The sequence below is a fragment of the Anabas testudineus genome, chromosome 13 (assembly GCF_900324465.2).
Source record: "Anabas testudineus chromosome 13, fAnaTes1.2, whole genome shotgun sequence".
Lineage (NCBI taxonomy): Eukaryota > Metazoa > Chordata > Actinopteri > Anabantiformes > Anabantidae > Anabas > Anabas testudineus.
In genome coordinates, this window is record NC_046622.1 from 6,385,628 (window position 1) to 6,402,723 (window position 17,096).

At 37.0% G+C, this 17,096-nt stretch overlaps 2 protein-coding genes across 2 annotated transcripts; both read left to right on the forward strand.

Annotated features, from left to right (window-relative positions):
• The first annotated feature begins 2,647 nt into the window (after positions 1-2,647).
• Positions 2,648-3,586, forward strand: LOC113170861 (olfactory receptor 4D11-like). The gene has a single exon (XM_026373154.1). It carries the CDS (start codon positions 2,648-2,650, stop codon positions 3,584-3,586), a length of 939 nt encoding a protein of 312 aa, XP_026228939.1.
• A 9,413-nt stretch (positions 3,587-12,999) lies between these two features.
• Positions 13,000-13,950, forward strand: LOC113170867 (olfactory receptor 4D1-like). The gene has a single exon (XM_026373169.1). It carries the CDS (start codon positions 13,000-13,002, stop codon positions 13,948-13,950), a length of 951 nt encoding a protein of 316 aa, XP_026228954.1.
• Positions 13,951-17,096: the final 3,146 nt, after the last annotated feature.

The window sequence follows — 17,096 nt, forward strand, 5'->3', positions numbered from 1 at the left end:
TTACTTTGCTTTTTACTGCGTTTTGGGTCACTTGAAGTTGTCAATTAGTTTTCTCATCTAGTCTGTATTTGTATTTTTGGTTGGTTGGTTCCCCATGTCCTCTGTTTTTAAGACCGGTTTGAAATAAAATTAATTAAGATTTGTTATACTCGTGTCCTGTTAGTCACATAACTATTTCGTTGGTTATACCCGTATCCCGCTCGTTAGTTCCTCACAAAACAATCTGGTCAAATTCACAACCATGGAATCACCTTATTCCGCCTCTGGTTCACCAAAACTACGACCTTAATAACTTTTACTGCTGGTTTGAAAAGAACCACCTCACACCCCCCATCATTGACACCCTCCCGTCATCAGACCCCCTACCTGCACTGGAGATCTGGAAAGAAGATGTCTGTAGCCTCCTTCAAAGGCAGAAAATCAGAAAGGCTACGGGACCCTGACGGTGTGTCCCCAACCTGCCTGAGAGTCTTCGCTGACCCGCTGGCGCCAATCTTCACTCAGATCTTCAACCATTCTCTGTAAATGTTTACAGTGCCCAACCGCTTCATACAGTCCACCATCGTGCTGTTGCTTAAGAATAATAAATAATAATACATTTCTTTATAGAGCACTTTTCTAAACATGTTACAAAGTGCTTTACAAAAGAGACAAAAAACACATGTAACCCAAAAAGATCAACTTGAGCAAGCACTAGTGAAACAGTGGAGATGGAAAAACTCCCCCTAGAGGATGAAACCTCCAGCAGAACCAGGCTCAGGTTAAACAGCCATCTGCCTTGACCCCTTAGGATGCAGGACACAACTTACAACAACTACAGCATCATCCTCAGGAAGACCGGTTCCAACAGAAACACATTGTAAGTTAATAGAAAGTCTTCCTAAAGACAGATTTGTCTTAGTTTAAAGAATATCAGAAAAGGCTCGCCGGTAGGGGTATGTTTTAAGGAAAGATTTAAAAGATGTTACTGAGTCAGCTGATCTTATATCCTCACGTAAGTTGTTACGGAGTTTGGGGGCTCTAACTGAAAAGGCTCTGTCACCTCTAGTTGTCATTCTAACATCAGGGACATACAGAAGAGTTCTACCAGAGGATCTCAGGCTACGTGCAGGGTCAGAAGTTAACCATCACCAGTCTGAACAACTACAGACCTGTCGCCCTGACTTCTGTTGAGACTCAGAAAACAGTGTCAGTATCACTGCTAACCCCAAATACTCTGCACACAAACTGTTTAAGCTCCTCGCCTCGGCAGAGGCCACTGAGCTATGGATCTAGCACCTTTGTTACTTTGTTTTCACATATAGTCTGTATTTCCTGTTGTGTTCTCTTGTTTTTGCGCACCTACATCACAAGTCTGAAGAAAGAGTCCATTGCCAGAGATACACTGAGACAATGAGGAATTTAAAAGTGTGGATATATACAATGCATATAGGGCACCAGCCGGGAGGAGACGCCTTTGGGTGAGTGTTGAGGTCTGGGGTGAAAGGAGCTGGACGTCATGGCCAAGATGGCTGTCAAATGGAGAGGCATGTGGAGCAGACAGAGTCAGGAGACAGTAAGTTCAGGAATAGAGGGTGGCAACAGTGTAAAGAATCCTGGAGAGTAATAACAGGCTCTGTAGATGCACAATAAAAATAGTCCAAATCCAAAACATAGACTATAGATAACGGAAATCACAATCCAAATAACAGGGGAATCGGGCAGGGACAGGTAAGGCAGGGTTCAGGTCCGGTGCTGCGAGCGGGGAGAGGACAAGGGAGGGCATTTTATTGTCAGTCAGCATACAAAAAGCTTTACAATAGTATATATGTAACATGTAACTACAAAATGCATAATATGACTGCTTTAAACTATTACTTAACTGCTTCATGACAGCTGAAATGTGGTAACAAGAGATGAGCACGTGAACAGTAGCTCTGACTGGGAAACACGTAATAATTACTATATTTTAGAGTATATTAGTGTAGTTCTGTAAGTTGTAAGTAGACTGCATTTCACAATCTCACACAGTTTCCATGCTTTTATTTTAAAGTTCTATTTTTCTTCCTGTTGTCCCCTAGTTACTGCCCTTTTTCTTCACATGTATTTTCTTTGCTCTACTGAAGCTACGCATCCCCTGACCACACCTCCTATACCTGCAACGTCTTACCTGCTCAGCCCTCTGCATAAAAACATGAGCATATCTCCACTGCATTGCCAGACTGTCAGTGTTGGAGTCCAGTTTAAACTTGTCTCTTGCTGCTGCTGGTGAACATTTTTTCTGGTTGCATTGTAACCTGTGTAGTCTATTTTTTAGACTACACAGTGTAGACCTATAGCCTGTCTGCCTTGTTACCTTGTCAGTCTGCTGATATTTTCCGATTTCACCACAAATAGGACTTCTGATTTAACATTGGACTTACTGAACTAACCAGTTATTGACTCAAATTCGCCAGAAGGTGTGTTAGTGTTCTTATGTGAGTCTTATGACCCGACATCTTAGAAGCTCTTTGGTAAACCCTATTGCTGTTTTAATGAAAAATGTTTATTGCGAATTATCCATAAGCTGGATAAGATGGTTGTAATTTATAATAGACTGAATAATCTTTTGGCTTGAGAAGAGATTTTTTACATTTTCTTTGGATTTTTTACAATTATTTGGTTAAATATGTCTTTACAAAATGCTTCACTCAAAATAACAGAATTTATTATAAACGGTTTTGACACAACCCAAAACCCTGTGCTAGTTGGTGTGATTATATTAATTATCTATATTGTAGCTATTATAGCCAATGTGTTAAACATATTTATAATTGTTTATGACAAGAAATTACACAAACCAATGTATCTGTTGATTGGTAACCTTGCCGTTGTTGATTTATTGTACACTTCTAGTGCCAGTCCAACTATGATTGGGATTCTAGTCGCTGGTGTTAAAACTATATCCTATGTGCCTTGTTTAATTCAAATGTTCACTTTTCATTTAGCAGGGGTGATGGAGGCATTTGCTCTATCAGTTATGGCATTTGATCGACTGATTGCTATTAGTTGTCCTTTTCATTATCACAGTTATTTAACAAACACACGTACTCTTGTTCTTACATATATCCTGTGGATTGTTGCCTGTGGTTTTGTGGCTGTTCTTCCTGCAACTGTGATTCCTTTCCCTCACTGCTATTCAGTGCTGAGGTTCAATTTCTGTAACTATGGTGCTGTATTAAGAACCACTTGTGCCGATCCTAACTACTTTTTCAATCTGGTTGCAATTATAACATTTTTTGTGTCATTTTTCACTTTTGGTTTTATTTGCCTGTCCTATTTTGGGATTATATATTTTGCTAAATTATCTTCAAATAATGAAAAAAAGAAAATTGCCAGCACTTGTTTGAGCCATTTGATTGTGGTAATATGTTATTACGTTCCAGTATTTGTCATTGCTATCCTGACCAGGTTAGGTGTGGTATTAACTGTTGAGGCACGTAATGGCTTGAATATTGGGGCGAATCTCGGCCCGTCTCTCATAAATCCTTTTGTGTACTGTCTTAGAACCACAGAAATTAGAAATGAGATTATTAAGATGTTCAAAAAAATTCAGATATTTCCTTAGATTATTCTAAAGTGTGAATTTAGTTTCGTAGAAATATTGTTTTCTTTCACAAGTGTGATGGTAAAATGCTGAAATACATTAAAGCATTTATATCCCTCTTTGTGAAGATACAAGAGATTATTTTAGCTGGATGAGAAACAGCAAAGCAAAGTTTAGCAATTTATTGAAACTCTTTTATAGCAATGTACTGTAGCAAATGTTCCAACTCCTAGTTGTTTTTGAACTGAGAGGTAAATAGAGGAAACAGTTTTGCAAATGATGGTCAGCATACAATGTAAAACCACATCCTAACCCAAATGACCTTTTTGACTGCCAGTTGTTATTGTCAACAAACATTATTGTTATTGTAGGTGTTTAAGTGAACAAATAAAATGTGTGTTTCAGTTGTCTTTATGATTATTTATGACTGACAAATGATCATTAAGAAACAATTTTGACATTTGTAAACATTTTTACAGAATTTATGAAACATGCTGGTGGTCCCAGCTCCTCAAATGTAAGAATTTGATCAATTCTAATAATAGTGAAGCAATTTGAGTTTTAGATGTTGGTTGTTTGGTTTTATGTCATAAACATTAGGCAGATCAGTTTACAATGAAATAAACCCTTTATAATTGCTCAGATCCCTTTGTTTTTATATAAAATAATAATAATATAAATATTTATACAAAAAGGCCAAAAAAAAAAAGAAAAGATTGATTTTTAATAGGCAGAGGTACCCTGAGGTATCCTGCCCAGTGCAGGACTCTGGTATGACCCCCCCCCCCCCCGATTACCTTATGTCCCCCAATATGATTTGTTCTGACTGAGTTTAATACATAGAATTGATGTTTAAAGGCCATATTGTTCATGTCTGTGCATAGAGTTAACCGAACCTAAAATTATCTTGAGTGGGCACCAGCTCTCTCTACCATCTATCAACATACTGTATTAGTATTTCAGTATTGCAGTATAATCTGAATTCTGACATTTATACAGCTTTATGAGAAAATATGTATGTGTTATAGTTATACAACTAAATAAAGGAGGGCCCTCCACCATCTATAAATGGCACAGGACCCAGTAGTGTAACTATTGCAAGCATAAAAAGCAGATAAGTCATAAGAGGCCCCGTTAGTACTGTACTTGCCAGGGTTGTTACTGTATTCCAATGTAACACAAACAGTGACTGATTATGTTAACTGCAGTATGGAACATGGCACACCCTAACTAACACTGAAGGGCCTGCCCAGGGTACAACCAACGAAATAACAATATATACAGAAAATTTTAATTTTTAGAAATGGGCAGTGGTAGCTGGTGAAATTTGTTCTAGGTGGGGCTGTTCCATATTTACTTAGTTCAGCAACCATATCAATTTCACAATAATTGCAGGGAATGTTCACTAATTTGTACCATGGTTTGGGAAATATTCAGCTGATATTTAGTGTCAACAATGCAACTTATAAATAAATATCTGTTGTTTTCTTTTCTTTTCGACTTTTCCATTGCAGGGGTCGCCAAAGCGAATCATGTGCTCTCTGCATCCTCTTCTCTCAGACCAACTAACTTCCTTTCCTCTCTCACTACATCCATAAATCTCCTCCTTGGTCTTCCTCTAGACCTCCTGCCTGGCAGCTCCAGCCTCATCATCTGTTCACCAATACAGTCACCATCTCTCCTCTGGACATGTCCAAACCAACTCAAACTGGCCTCTCTGACTTTATCTCTGAAACCATCCCTCTGATGGACTCACTCCTGATCCTATCCATTCTCGTTGTCTACATCTTAGGCTCTGCTGCCTCCAGCTCTGCCTCCTGTCTTTTTTTCAGTGCCACTGTCCAAGCCATACAGCCCATATGTCAAAGTCAAGGCCCGCGGGCCACATCCGGCCCGGCGTGTAATTATATCCGGCCCGCGAGATCATTTCTATATTATTGTTATTAATGGCCCGGCAACATGAAGCGCTGGTAACACAATAAACTACAGATCCCATAATGCAGCGCTTCAGCTGCCGAACACATTCCACGTTAATCAAGTTTAGTTTATGATGCTGCAGGTTATTATGAAGCTGGTCCTCAGGATGCCAATTAATGTTGAACCATATCGTTACAACAGTGTTCAGAAATACGCACTTTGCTGATAAACTGAGTTCTCACGGCGCTTTGGTGACTTTGACGAACAAGAAAATAATTTTACCGTCGATGTGTAAACTGCACCTGTACAGATTCAGATGGAGCTGATTGAGCTGCAGTGTAATAACTGAAGGTAAAGTAGGACACTGCAGGACCCGCACAGTTTATTCACTCCATTCCCACAGAAATGCTCCAGCTCCGTCCACATGAGGCTCGAACCTTGTTTATGTTTGGTAGAACAAATCTTAGTGAGAAGCTCTTCTCAGTGATGAAGACTAACAAAACAGCACACAGGAGTCGTCTCACTGGTGAGAACCTACAGTCCATCCTGAGAATCTCCACAACACAGAACCTCACAACAAATATAAACAAACTAAAGACAAAAAAAGATGCAGCTCTGATAAAATGACTGAAGAGCAAAGACTGAAAGATTTGATTTGTTATTGCTGAAAAGCACAAATTTTATTTATATTTCCAGGTTTTGTTATGCAGCATGTTCACATTTTGAATTTGTATAATTTTGACAGGATATATTTTTATGGAGAGCAAAATCTTTTGGGATATTTAAAATTTAAGTTTATTTTTTATATAAAATGACATAAGATTAAAGAAATTTGAATGTTTGTTCTTTTAATGTTTACTTTATTTCTAACTTGTTTAATTTAGACAGGATATATATTTTTTAGAGAGCAAAACATTATAAGTTATTTAAGGTTTATGTTAAAAAAAAAAAGTTAAGTTTTAAAAGTTTTAGTGTGTTCAATAAATGTTTATCCTGTTCGGCCCGCGACCTAAAGTGTGTTTTGGATTTTGGCCCCCTGTGCAATTGAGTTTGACACCCCTGCCATACAGCATCGCTGGTCTCACCACCGTCCTGAACATCTTTCCTTATATTTTTGCTGATACTCTTTTAATCACACAACATGTCTGACACTTTTCTCCACCCATTTCATCCTGCTTGCACACGCCACTTCACCTCTTTTTGACGCGTTGTTCTGAACCTTTGACCCCAAGTACTTCAAGTCCAGCACCTTCTTTAGCTATGCTGTCTGTAACCTCACTGTGCCACTTGCTTCTCTCTTATTAACACACGTATTCTGTCTTGCTGCAGCTAACCAATATTCCTCTGCTTTCCAGAGGACACCTCCACCTCTCTAGATTTTCCTCCACCTACTACCTGCTCTTGCCACAGATCACAATGTCATCTGCGAACATCATAATACATGGAGATTCCTGTCTAACCTCATCTGTCAGCCTGTCCATCACCAGGGCAAACAAGAAGGGGCTCAGAGTCAATCGTTGATGCAGACCCACCTCCACCTTGAACTTCTCCGTCATGTCGCGCACTAACTACTCCTACTTTAACAGCCGCTGTCCCTGCACCCTGTCATACTCATTTTCTAGATCTACAAAGACACAATGCAACTCCCTTTTCCCACCTCTGTACTCCATTAGCATCCTCAGAGCAAATACAGCATCTGTTGCACTCTTTCAAGGCAGAAAATCATATTGTTGCTCACAGATGCTCAACTCTGCCCCTAGCCTAGTTTCAACTACATAACTTCACTGTATGGATCATTAACTTTGTTCCTCTGTAGTTGCGACAGCTCTCCACATCTCCTTTGTTCTTAAAAACTGGCACCAGTACACTTCTTCTCCATTCCTTGGGCATCTTCTCCCTCTTCAAGATCTGTCCAAGATCTTGTTAAACAGATCAAAACTAGTAATAAACTCTGCTACCACCTCTCCTAGACACTTCCATGCCTCCACAGGTATGTCATCAGGACCAGCAGCATTTCCACTCTTTATCCTCTTCAAAGCCCTCCTCACTTCACTACTACTATTCTTTGCTACTCCCTGCTCCACAACAATCAGCTCTTCTACTGTTATGATCCCTGCCTGGTCGTGCCCCTGTTAGTTTGTTTTACAGTCCCTGTGCTCTCTGTCGCCTTCCTAATCACCATTATCAGCTCCACCTGTGTTCTCCCTATGTTCACTCACCTTAATCATCCACATCAGTTTCACCTGTGGATAAGCCTTCTCTTCTTAAGCTCCCCTCAGCCTACACCACTCTGCCAGTTTGTCAATGTTTCTACCTGCATTCATCCTGTTCTGTTCCGCTCTGTACGGTTCCTGTTTTGTTCCTGCTGCTTCAGAATCTTTACTGACGTATCTTTTAAGTTTTCTTTGCTCTGTTTACCTTTTTACCATTGACTACTTTAAAGTAATACTTTATATCCTTTATATTTCCTCAGTTTAAATTAAATTTCGCAATACTCTACTAGCAGTGTCCAATGATATGCATACGTAAAGAAATCTAAGCATGAGTGGACTGTAATTAGCTGCAAGTTGGTGAAGATTCTCAGTCATCCATGTGAGGTTTTCTGGAAGTTGACTTGATCTCACCAAGTAGTTTTCCAAACTTTGGTCAACAATGTTTTCAATGATATGATCTGCAACTTGTCATGCTTCTGGATGGCAATATTTATTATTAGACTGCTGCTGCCTCCTATCCTGGAGAAGTGTCCAACAGGCCCACGGCTGCCCATGTGTTATGATCCTGGTCCTGTTTCCTGTCATCTGCTCTTATTTTGGTAACTCCTTCCAGTCCCCTCCTGTCCCTCTGCCTCCAGCTTCACGTAATAATCCAAATCAGCTTCATCTGGTGTTCCAGCCAGACTATTTAAGAGGCGTTTTGTTCACTAATCCTCTGCAGTGAGTTTTTGTTTATTGCCAGTGATTACTGTGCTTTTTCATATCTCACTTCTTGTCAATATCTCCTTTTCATTTGTTTTGCTACTTCGATTTGCCTCACACGCCAACATTATCTCTGTCATCTTGCTCGAGGAGACTACATTACACACAATCTCTACACAAAGCCGCCCAACCAGTCACATTACTCATACTTACCGTTGGCACTTGTACCCACCTACCTCTACTCTTCAGATTAGCGCTGCTGAATCCCTGGGCTGATTCACCTCCATTTATTATTGACTTCTTTAAAAAAGAGTCGGTATATTATTGTCCCCACATTACATTTTACACTTTTCTATAATTATTGTCATAAGTAGCATTGCATTTGTCAGTGGGGATATCCTATATGTATAAAGCAAAGAACACTCATCATATAATGCTAATGGGAATAAACATTAATTTAATATTGCTAATAGATATAAATCCCATATGAGAAAAACCCAATGGGTATTTATAAGACTACTGAGGAAAGTAATATCTGTAATTGTTAATATCCCCGGTGTCATTAATAAAATAATAAATATGTATCTGAGTGGATATGATTACGGCATAAGAGTCAAGGTTATTAATGGTAAAAATATTAGTAAAAGCAGAATATCAGCAAACAATTTTTAGATGAAAAAGGTCAATTTAAACTGTCGAACCTTGTACTGTCGGTTAACTATCAATTAAAATCAATTTAAGAAGTTTGTTAATGGGACCGTTTGTTCCTTGATAACTGATTATTGGCCATTTGTCTAGAAAAAAAAAGTGAAAATGTATGGAGGCTAATTCGGGTCTTTATAATGGGCAATTTTACTTTTTTACTATTGTATATAATGCATATCAGATTGTTTTAGATCTGATTTATTTTTACCAGAATGTGTACAGTACCCTTTCCAGAATATGTGAAGAAGAATATCAGTTTGGGGAAAACAACAATGCCATAAAGTTTGAGATGAGAACTGATTAAGATATACAGTAGAAACAGAGGGAGCTGCACTCACATACACACTTTAATCACACACTTGAGACCAGTATTGACAAGAGATACCAATTAGCTCCTCTTTGAAACTCATTTGTGTTGCTACTCTTGAGTATCATTGATCTACAACAAACACATTACTTTGACTCCAAGAAAAAACTTGTTGATGCAAAATTGTTGTTGTTGTTGTAGCTGTTGTTACAGTATACAGCACCATAAGTGCATAAAGTTACTAACTACATGATATTAGTTATAAAGCTGCAAAAATGTATATTGATTCTGTTTTTTTCTTTTTTAAAGATAACACAGTTGCTGGGTTAAATCAGCATGCTTGCATGTGCTTAATCACATGGTTTATACATGCTGTAAACTGATGGTGAGACTAGAGAAAGGGCCGGTGATACAGTTCAGAGCTCAGCATATTGCAACATAACACATTAAAATTCAAAAAAACAACTTCGCCAGTTGATTAAACAAGCACAACATTTCGACAACAATGCTGCAATGAGAGAAAACACAACTAAATAAAGAAACATGCTGAAACACAAACAAATCACAAAATGCACTACCTCGCAATAAAGAGAAAAGGAAGGTACCATTAATGTAATATTTTGTTGCACAACCTTTTGAGTTTTTCTGTAACTCTCTGAGATTTGTCAACAGGTAATTTGGTCCACTCCTTGCAAGCAAACTGCTCCAGCTGTCTGGGGTTTGACGGGTGCCTTCTCCAGATTGCATGTTTCAGCTCTTTCCACAGATGTTTAAAAGGTTTATAACAGGACTCATAAATGGCCACTTCGGAATAGGCCGATGGTTTCTTTGTATACATTATTGGGTGTTTTTGGCTGTGTGATTTGGATTATTATCCTGATGGAGGGCCTAACTGAGACCAAGGTTTCTGAGAATGGGCTATCCATTTTGCTCCAGAATGCCTTGATAGTCTCGGGATTTCATTGTACCCTACACAGATTCAAGACAATCAGCAAAGCAGCCCCAGAACATAGCCAACCCTCCTCTATGCTTCATTTTTGCCTCTGTGAACATAGAGCTTGTGTGACCTGCCAAAAAGGACCAGTTTTTGTCTTATCTGTCCAAAGGACAATCTCACAGAAGCAATATGCATTTTGACAAATTCCAGCCTCACTTTTTCATGATTGGGTTTCAACAATGGAATCCTCCTCGGTCATCTACCATTAAGTCCACTTTAACTCAAACAGTGACTGATGGTACAACCTGACACTGATTTACTTTGACACTGGAGTTCATCTCTCAACTCTTTGGAACTTGTTTGAGGCTCTTTGATTACCATTACCATTCAGTGTTTTATCATTTTGTCATCAATTTTCCTCTTGCAGCCACATCCAGGGAGGTTGGCTAGAGTCCTGTGGACCTTAAACTTCTGAATAATATGTGCAAATGTAGTCACAGGAACATCAAGTTGCTTGAAGATGGTCTTATAGACTTTATAGACGTTTGTTTTATTTCTAATTTCCCAAGACAACTCTCTCTTCTCCGCTTTCTGTGGTCCATGTTCACACCCTGATACCAAATTAGTGTCAGCTTTTCACACTTTAGATAGGTAGACTGACTGATTATGAGTTTACACAGCTGTGATGCAAATTACAGAAAATACATTAAAATGTCAGATGGTCAAATTATTGTCTTTTCTAGAAATATCATCATTTTTGTCAAGAGTAGTTTGATTAGTTTGCTTTCAAAATGCTTCTGTTGAACCACAATTTATTTATTTATCATTATTCATTTATTTAATACTACTCCATTCATCACTGAGTTCAAGATAATTGTGAGACAGAGATTATTTTGTTTGGTCCTAAAAATCTCAGAGACACTATGTTTAATCACATTCTTACTGTAGATGACTTAGTATTGGTCTCAAGTACTACTGTAAGAAATCTCAGAGTTATCTTTGACCAGGATATCTCCTTTACTTTATACATAAAAGAAATCTCTAGAACTGCCTTTTTTCACCTGAGAAACATTGTTAAAATTAGGAGCATCCTGTCCCAACGTGATGCTGGAAAACTAGTCCATGCATTTGTTACTTCCAGACTGGACTATTGTAATTCACTATTAATAGGATGTCCCAATAACTCCTTAAAAAGTCTCCAGTTAATCCAAAATGCTGCAGCCAGAGTTCTGACTGGAATTAGCAAGAGAGATCATATTTCTCCAACTTTAGCTTCTCTCCATTGGCTCCCTGTAAAATCCAAAATTGAATTTAAAATTCTTCTACTAACTTATAAATCACTTAATAATCAGGCTCCATCTTATCTCAAAGAACTCATAGTTCCATATTTTCCAAGCAGAACTCTCCGATCTCAGAGTGCAGGTTTACTTGTGGTTCCTAGAGTTTCCAAATGTAGAATGTGATGCAGAGCCTTTAGCTAGCAAGTTCCTCTCATGTGGATCCAGCTCCCAGTTCAGGTTCTGGAGGCAGACACCCTCTCCACATTTAAGACTAGACTTAAAACTTTCCTTTTTTTTATAAAGCTTATAGTTTGAGATGGATCAGGTGACTCTGAACCATCTCTTAGTTATACTGATATAGCTTAGTCTGCTGGGGGACCTGGGGGATTGATATATTGAGCTCCTCTCCTCTCGCCTTTATCCATTCAAATGCCACCATTGTATGTCATTAACTTTGTGTCTTCTCTCTCCTGTAGTTGTGCTTCCTCCTCTCTGTCTCCCTCTCTCTCTACACTTTTCTGCAGGTATCCTCGACCTGGAGCTGGGTTTTCTATATCATTTTTTTTTTTTTTTTTGTATAATTATACTCTGTAAGGTCTTAAACCTTACACTGTAAAGTGCCTTGAGATGACTTCTGTTGTGAATTGGTGCTATACAAATAAAATTGAATTTAATTCAATTGAATTAAACAAGAACAACTAAATACAAAACACTTGTTTTTCAGGGTACTTGGCTGGCAGGTTGTTATCAAATACTAGTAGTATTTGAATTTTCAAGTAATCCATTTTATACTACATTCAAAGTGAAAAAAGAACAGTGACCATTAGAGCTGAACCTTCTGCCACTTAACAAAACACATGCAAATAGACAAAAATTAATTACTTAGTATTGGGATATGTTGTAAACTTTACAGTGTCACAACGTTTTGGGATTGAGGTTGTTCCTGAAGGGATAAATCATGTGGACAGTTGTTGTTGTTGAAATTCACACTGACTAATGAGATATCTAGCCAAAATATGATTTCTGATGTAAGATTTGACTAATTGTATTGAGCAAAGCACAGTCTGGCTAAAATTAACCAGGGCCAAAATCCATTGGGATGGGACAATAGGCATGTCCTATTATATGTTACTGTTCTTGCGAGTCTTTCAATGACACATCATAGAAGTCTTCCCTACAACACTGTTGTAAGTAAGGCTTTAGACCTAAGGTTTACTGAGCTCACAAAGTAAGAAAGGCTTTTTTACTGCTTAGAACTGTTGTTGAAAACTGGAGAAAATGGTTATGATTTGCAATATATTGAATAACCTTTTGATTTAAGAACTTTTTTGCATAGTCTTTATTGCATTTTATATTTTGTTATTTTGTCAAATATGTCTGTACAGAATGCTTCAACCATAGTAACAAAATTTACCATAACTGGTTTTGACACAACCAAAAATCCTATGCTGGTTGGTGTGGTTATATTGATTTTCTATATTGTAGCTGTTGTAGCCAATGTGGTAAACATTCTTATAATTCTTTACAACAAAAAATTGCACAAACCAATGTATCTTCTCATTTGTAACCTTGCTATTGTTGATTTACTGTACACCACTAGTGCCAGTCCAACAATGATTGGGGTTCTAGTTGCTGGTGTTAAAACTATATCTTATGTCCCATGTTTAATTCAAATGTTCACTTTCCATTTGGCAGGGGTTATGGAGATGTTTGCTCTATCAGTTATGGCATTTGATCGATTGATTGCTATTAGTTGTCCTTTTCAGTACCATAGATACTTAACAAATGTACATACTGTCGTTCTTACATATGTCCTGTGGATTGTTGCCTGTGCTTTTGTGGCTGTTGCTTCTGCAATTGTGATTCATCTGCCATACTGCTATACAGTGCTGAAGTACACTGTCTGTAACTATTCTGCCATCATACGAACCACTTGTGTTGACCCTGAATACTATTTCAACTTGGCTGCAATTACAATATTCTTTCTTTCATTTTTCACTTTCAGTTTTATTTGCCTGTCCTATGTTGGGATCATATATTTTGTTAAATTATCTTCAAATAATGACAAAAAGAAAATTGCCAGCACTTGTTTGAGCCACTTAATTGTGGTAATATGTTATTACTTTCCAGTATTTGTCATTGCTATCCTGACCAGGTTTGGTGTGGTGTTAACTCTTGAGCAACACAATGGCTTAGATATTGGGACCATCCTGGGCCCATGTCTTGTAAATCCTTTTGTGTACTGTCTTAGAACAAAAGAAATTAAAAATGAGATTTTTTTAAGATGTTCTCAATTGTTTAAAAAAGTTGAAACATCTCATTAGATTCTTGTCAAGTGTGGACATACTTGTCCTGTACCCCTCCATAAGTATTATTATTATAGGTACTTTAAGTATTAAAATGTATAAAAATATACACATCATGTGAACAATTCAATTGATCCAGCAACATACCAGAGTTTCCAGCTCCAAGAAATTTGAGTGCTTGGAAGGTTTTGCAAATGTTCTTGAGTATAATGTTCAAAGCTGCATATTTACCAGCATGACCCCCGTTATTATTAGTGTCAAAAACTGTTGTCTGCAAAGAAAACTTTAGATGAAATGTGTGTTTTAGTTCTGATATGGTGGGCACAATATTTATATAACAGATGTCAGACATACAGTATCAAACATATTAGTGCAGGAGCATACAACAGCTACCCTGACAGTGAAATAACATAAATTATTTTTAAAACATTAAATTTAAATTTTTCCAGCTACTGAAATGTGAGAATTTGATTGTTTTGTTTGTTACATGTTTACATTTTAGATAGTTTGTTTAAATTAAAACTAGTTTTAATTAGTTGTAATGGCAAAACATTAGGCAGAATAATTAACAGTTAAAATATAATATGTATATATATGAATGTATGTTTATCATCTAAATTTCCACAAATTTCAGCAGGATGAACTTCAATCAATATTTTTGTAACTAATATTCTGCAGACCGAAAGTTTCACAGTTTATATGATAGAAAAAAAAATGTTGCACTGTAAAACCCCACAATTTTAAAATGCTCCAAATACTTTGTGTTTAATTTGCTGTTAATTTACTGTATAAATAGCTTAGTAATATGTCGATTTTTTCCATTTTAGCAAACCTATTAAATTGATTTACTGACATCCACTGTATTAAAGCTAAATTTCACTGACTAATTAACTCAATAAATTTGAGTCTTAATAAATTGAGACTTTGGCCATAGGTCAACTCAAAACATGTAACTAAGCTAAACCAGAAATATAATAAACTAATAATACTAATAAACTTCAAATTTACAGGAAATCCTTATTATGCTAAAAAGTGTGAGTACAACACAATTTACAAAGTATTTTATTAAGTTATAAAACAGTAAAACATATCAATGACTTTGACAATTATTTCAAGTTGAAACATCTCTTGTAAATAATACATTTCAAAGAAATAACTGAATATTTTGCAGATAATGTCTGGCTGAAAAAAGGAAAGGTCTATCTTGTTAGCTGACAGCTAACAATTATTTAATTTGCAGTTCCTTGATCCTCAACTTATTTTGCAACAATTTTGATAACCAATCAATTCAATATTTATAGGATATAATGCTAAACATTTCCTTATTGGGATTTGGAAAACCAGAAATAAGATGACAAGTCAACCAACAAGACAAATACATTACTAACTCACAATAATTTAATATTTGATGCCCTCAGAGGTCAGGAGGATTACACCAGTAGTCCTGTCATTGACTAAGAGAAGCAACAGGGTCAGTGATATTTGGCTCATCAGCCTGATGCAAAATACAGACAAAAAGTTGTTATGTTAGTCTGTTATTCCACTGATCCTCATTGTTGTAAATGGGTTGGACAAATTAATACTCACTGAGTTTACTGAGTGTAGATAAATGAGAACAAAATGAACTTGAAAATTAGTTTAAAAAAAGTGAAGGGTGTCTGAATGCCCTGTGTGTAAGATGATGGAGTGCATTTACACTGAATTATAATCTGTGTGTCAACTTACAAGAAATGATATAACGTAACACGTGATTTAACTTTTTTATGTAACTATTTATATTTATAATAAATATTCACATTCCTACAAATAATAAAAAATAACAACAGAGTCCACTTTCAAACTGCATAACTTAATGATATGTTTTCAGTGATATGATCCACAACTTGTCATGCTTTTGACAAAACAAGCAATAGTTATTTTTAAGGCTGCTGCTGCCTCTTTTCCTGGAGAAGTGTCCAATAGGCCCCCCGAGTGCTCAGCTCATGTGTGATGGACCTGCTTCCTGTCATCTGCTCTTATATTGGTAACTCCTTCCTTTTACATCCTGTCCCTCCTGCCTCCAGCTTTACGTAATTAACCTGATCAGTTGCCCCCGTGTTCAAACCACAGAATTTAAGGGGCATTGTGTTCCCTACACCTGCCAGATTGAAACCTTTTAGGTCAGCGGGTATGGGTTTCAATGTCTGACCTGCTGCTACAAGTACAGTAAAGTGCTACGGTAAATTGGCCCCTAGTTTTGTGGGGCTGTTCCCAATTTACAAGGTGCTAAACCAAGTGGTGGTGCAGCCCAATATAACTTCCTTTCTCTGGATTCATCAACAACAACTCAATTAGCCTGCAAGATCCTACTTACCCGTTTGCCACTCTGCTTTATCTGAATTAAAACTGTTAAACTTCCCTTCCAGAGTCCGTGTATTATTGGCTCCACATTACATTTTACACTTTTCTATAATTATTGTCATAAGCAGCATTGCATTTGTCAGTGGGGATATCCTGTATGTATAAAGCAAAGAACACTCACATTATAATGCTAATGGGAATAAACATTCATTTAATAATGCTAATGGATATAAATCCCATATGAGAAAAACCCAATGGGTATTTAGAAGACTACTGGGGAAAGTAATATCTGTAACTGTTAATATCCCTGGTGTCATTATTAAAATAATAAATTTGTAAGTGCTAAATCTGAGTGCATATGATTACGGCATAAGAGTCAAGGTTATTAATGGTAAAAATAATAGTAAAAGCAGAATATCAGAAAACAATGTTTAGATGCAAAAGGTCAACTTAAACTGTCAAACCTTCTACTGTCGGTTAACTGCTCATTAACAATTAAAATCAATTTGAGAAGTTTGTTACAGCTTAGTAAATGGGACCATTTGTTCCCTGTTAATTCATTATTGGCCATTTGGTTAGACAGAAAATATAGTATGAAAATATAATGCATATGAGATTGTTGATCATTTATGTAGAAACAGAATAAAAACTATACAGTAAAGGGGCCACAATCTTTTTAAATTCCACTGTATAGAAAAACTATTATTTTACCAGAATGTGTACAGTATTTGAAACTTTTTCCAGAATATGTGAAGGAGAAAATAAGTTTGGGAAAAACAACAGTGCTTAAGTTTGAGATCAGAAGTGACCAAGATATAGACACA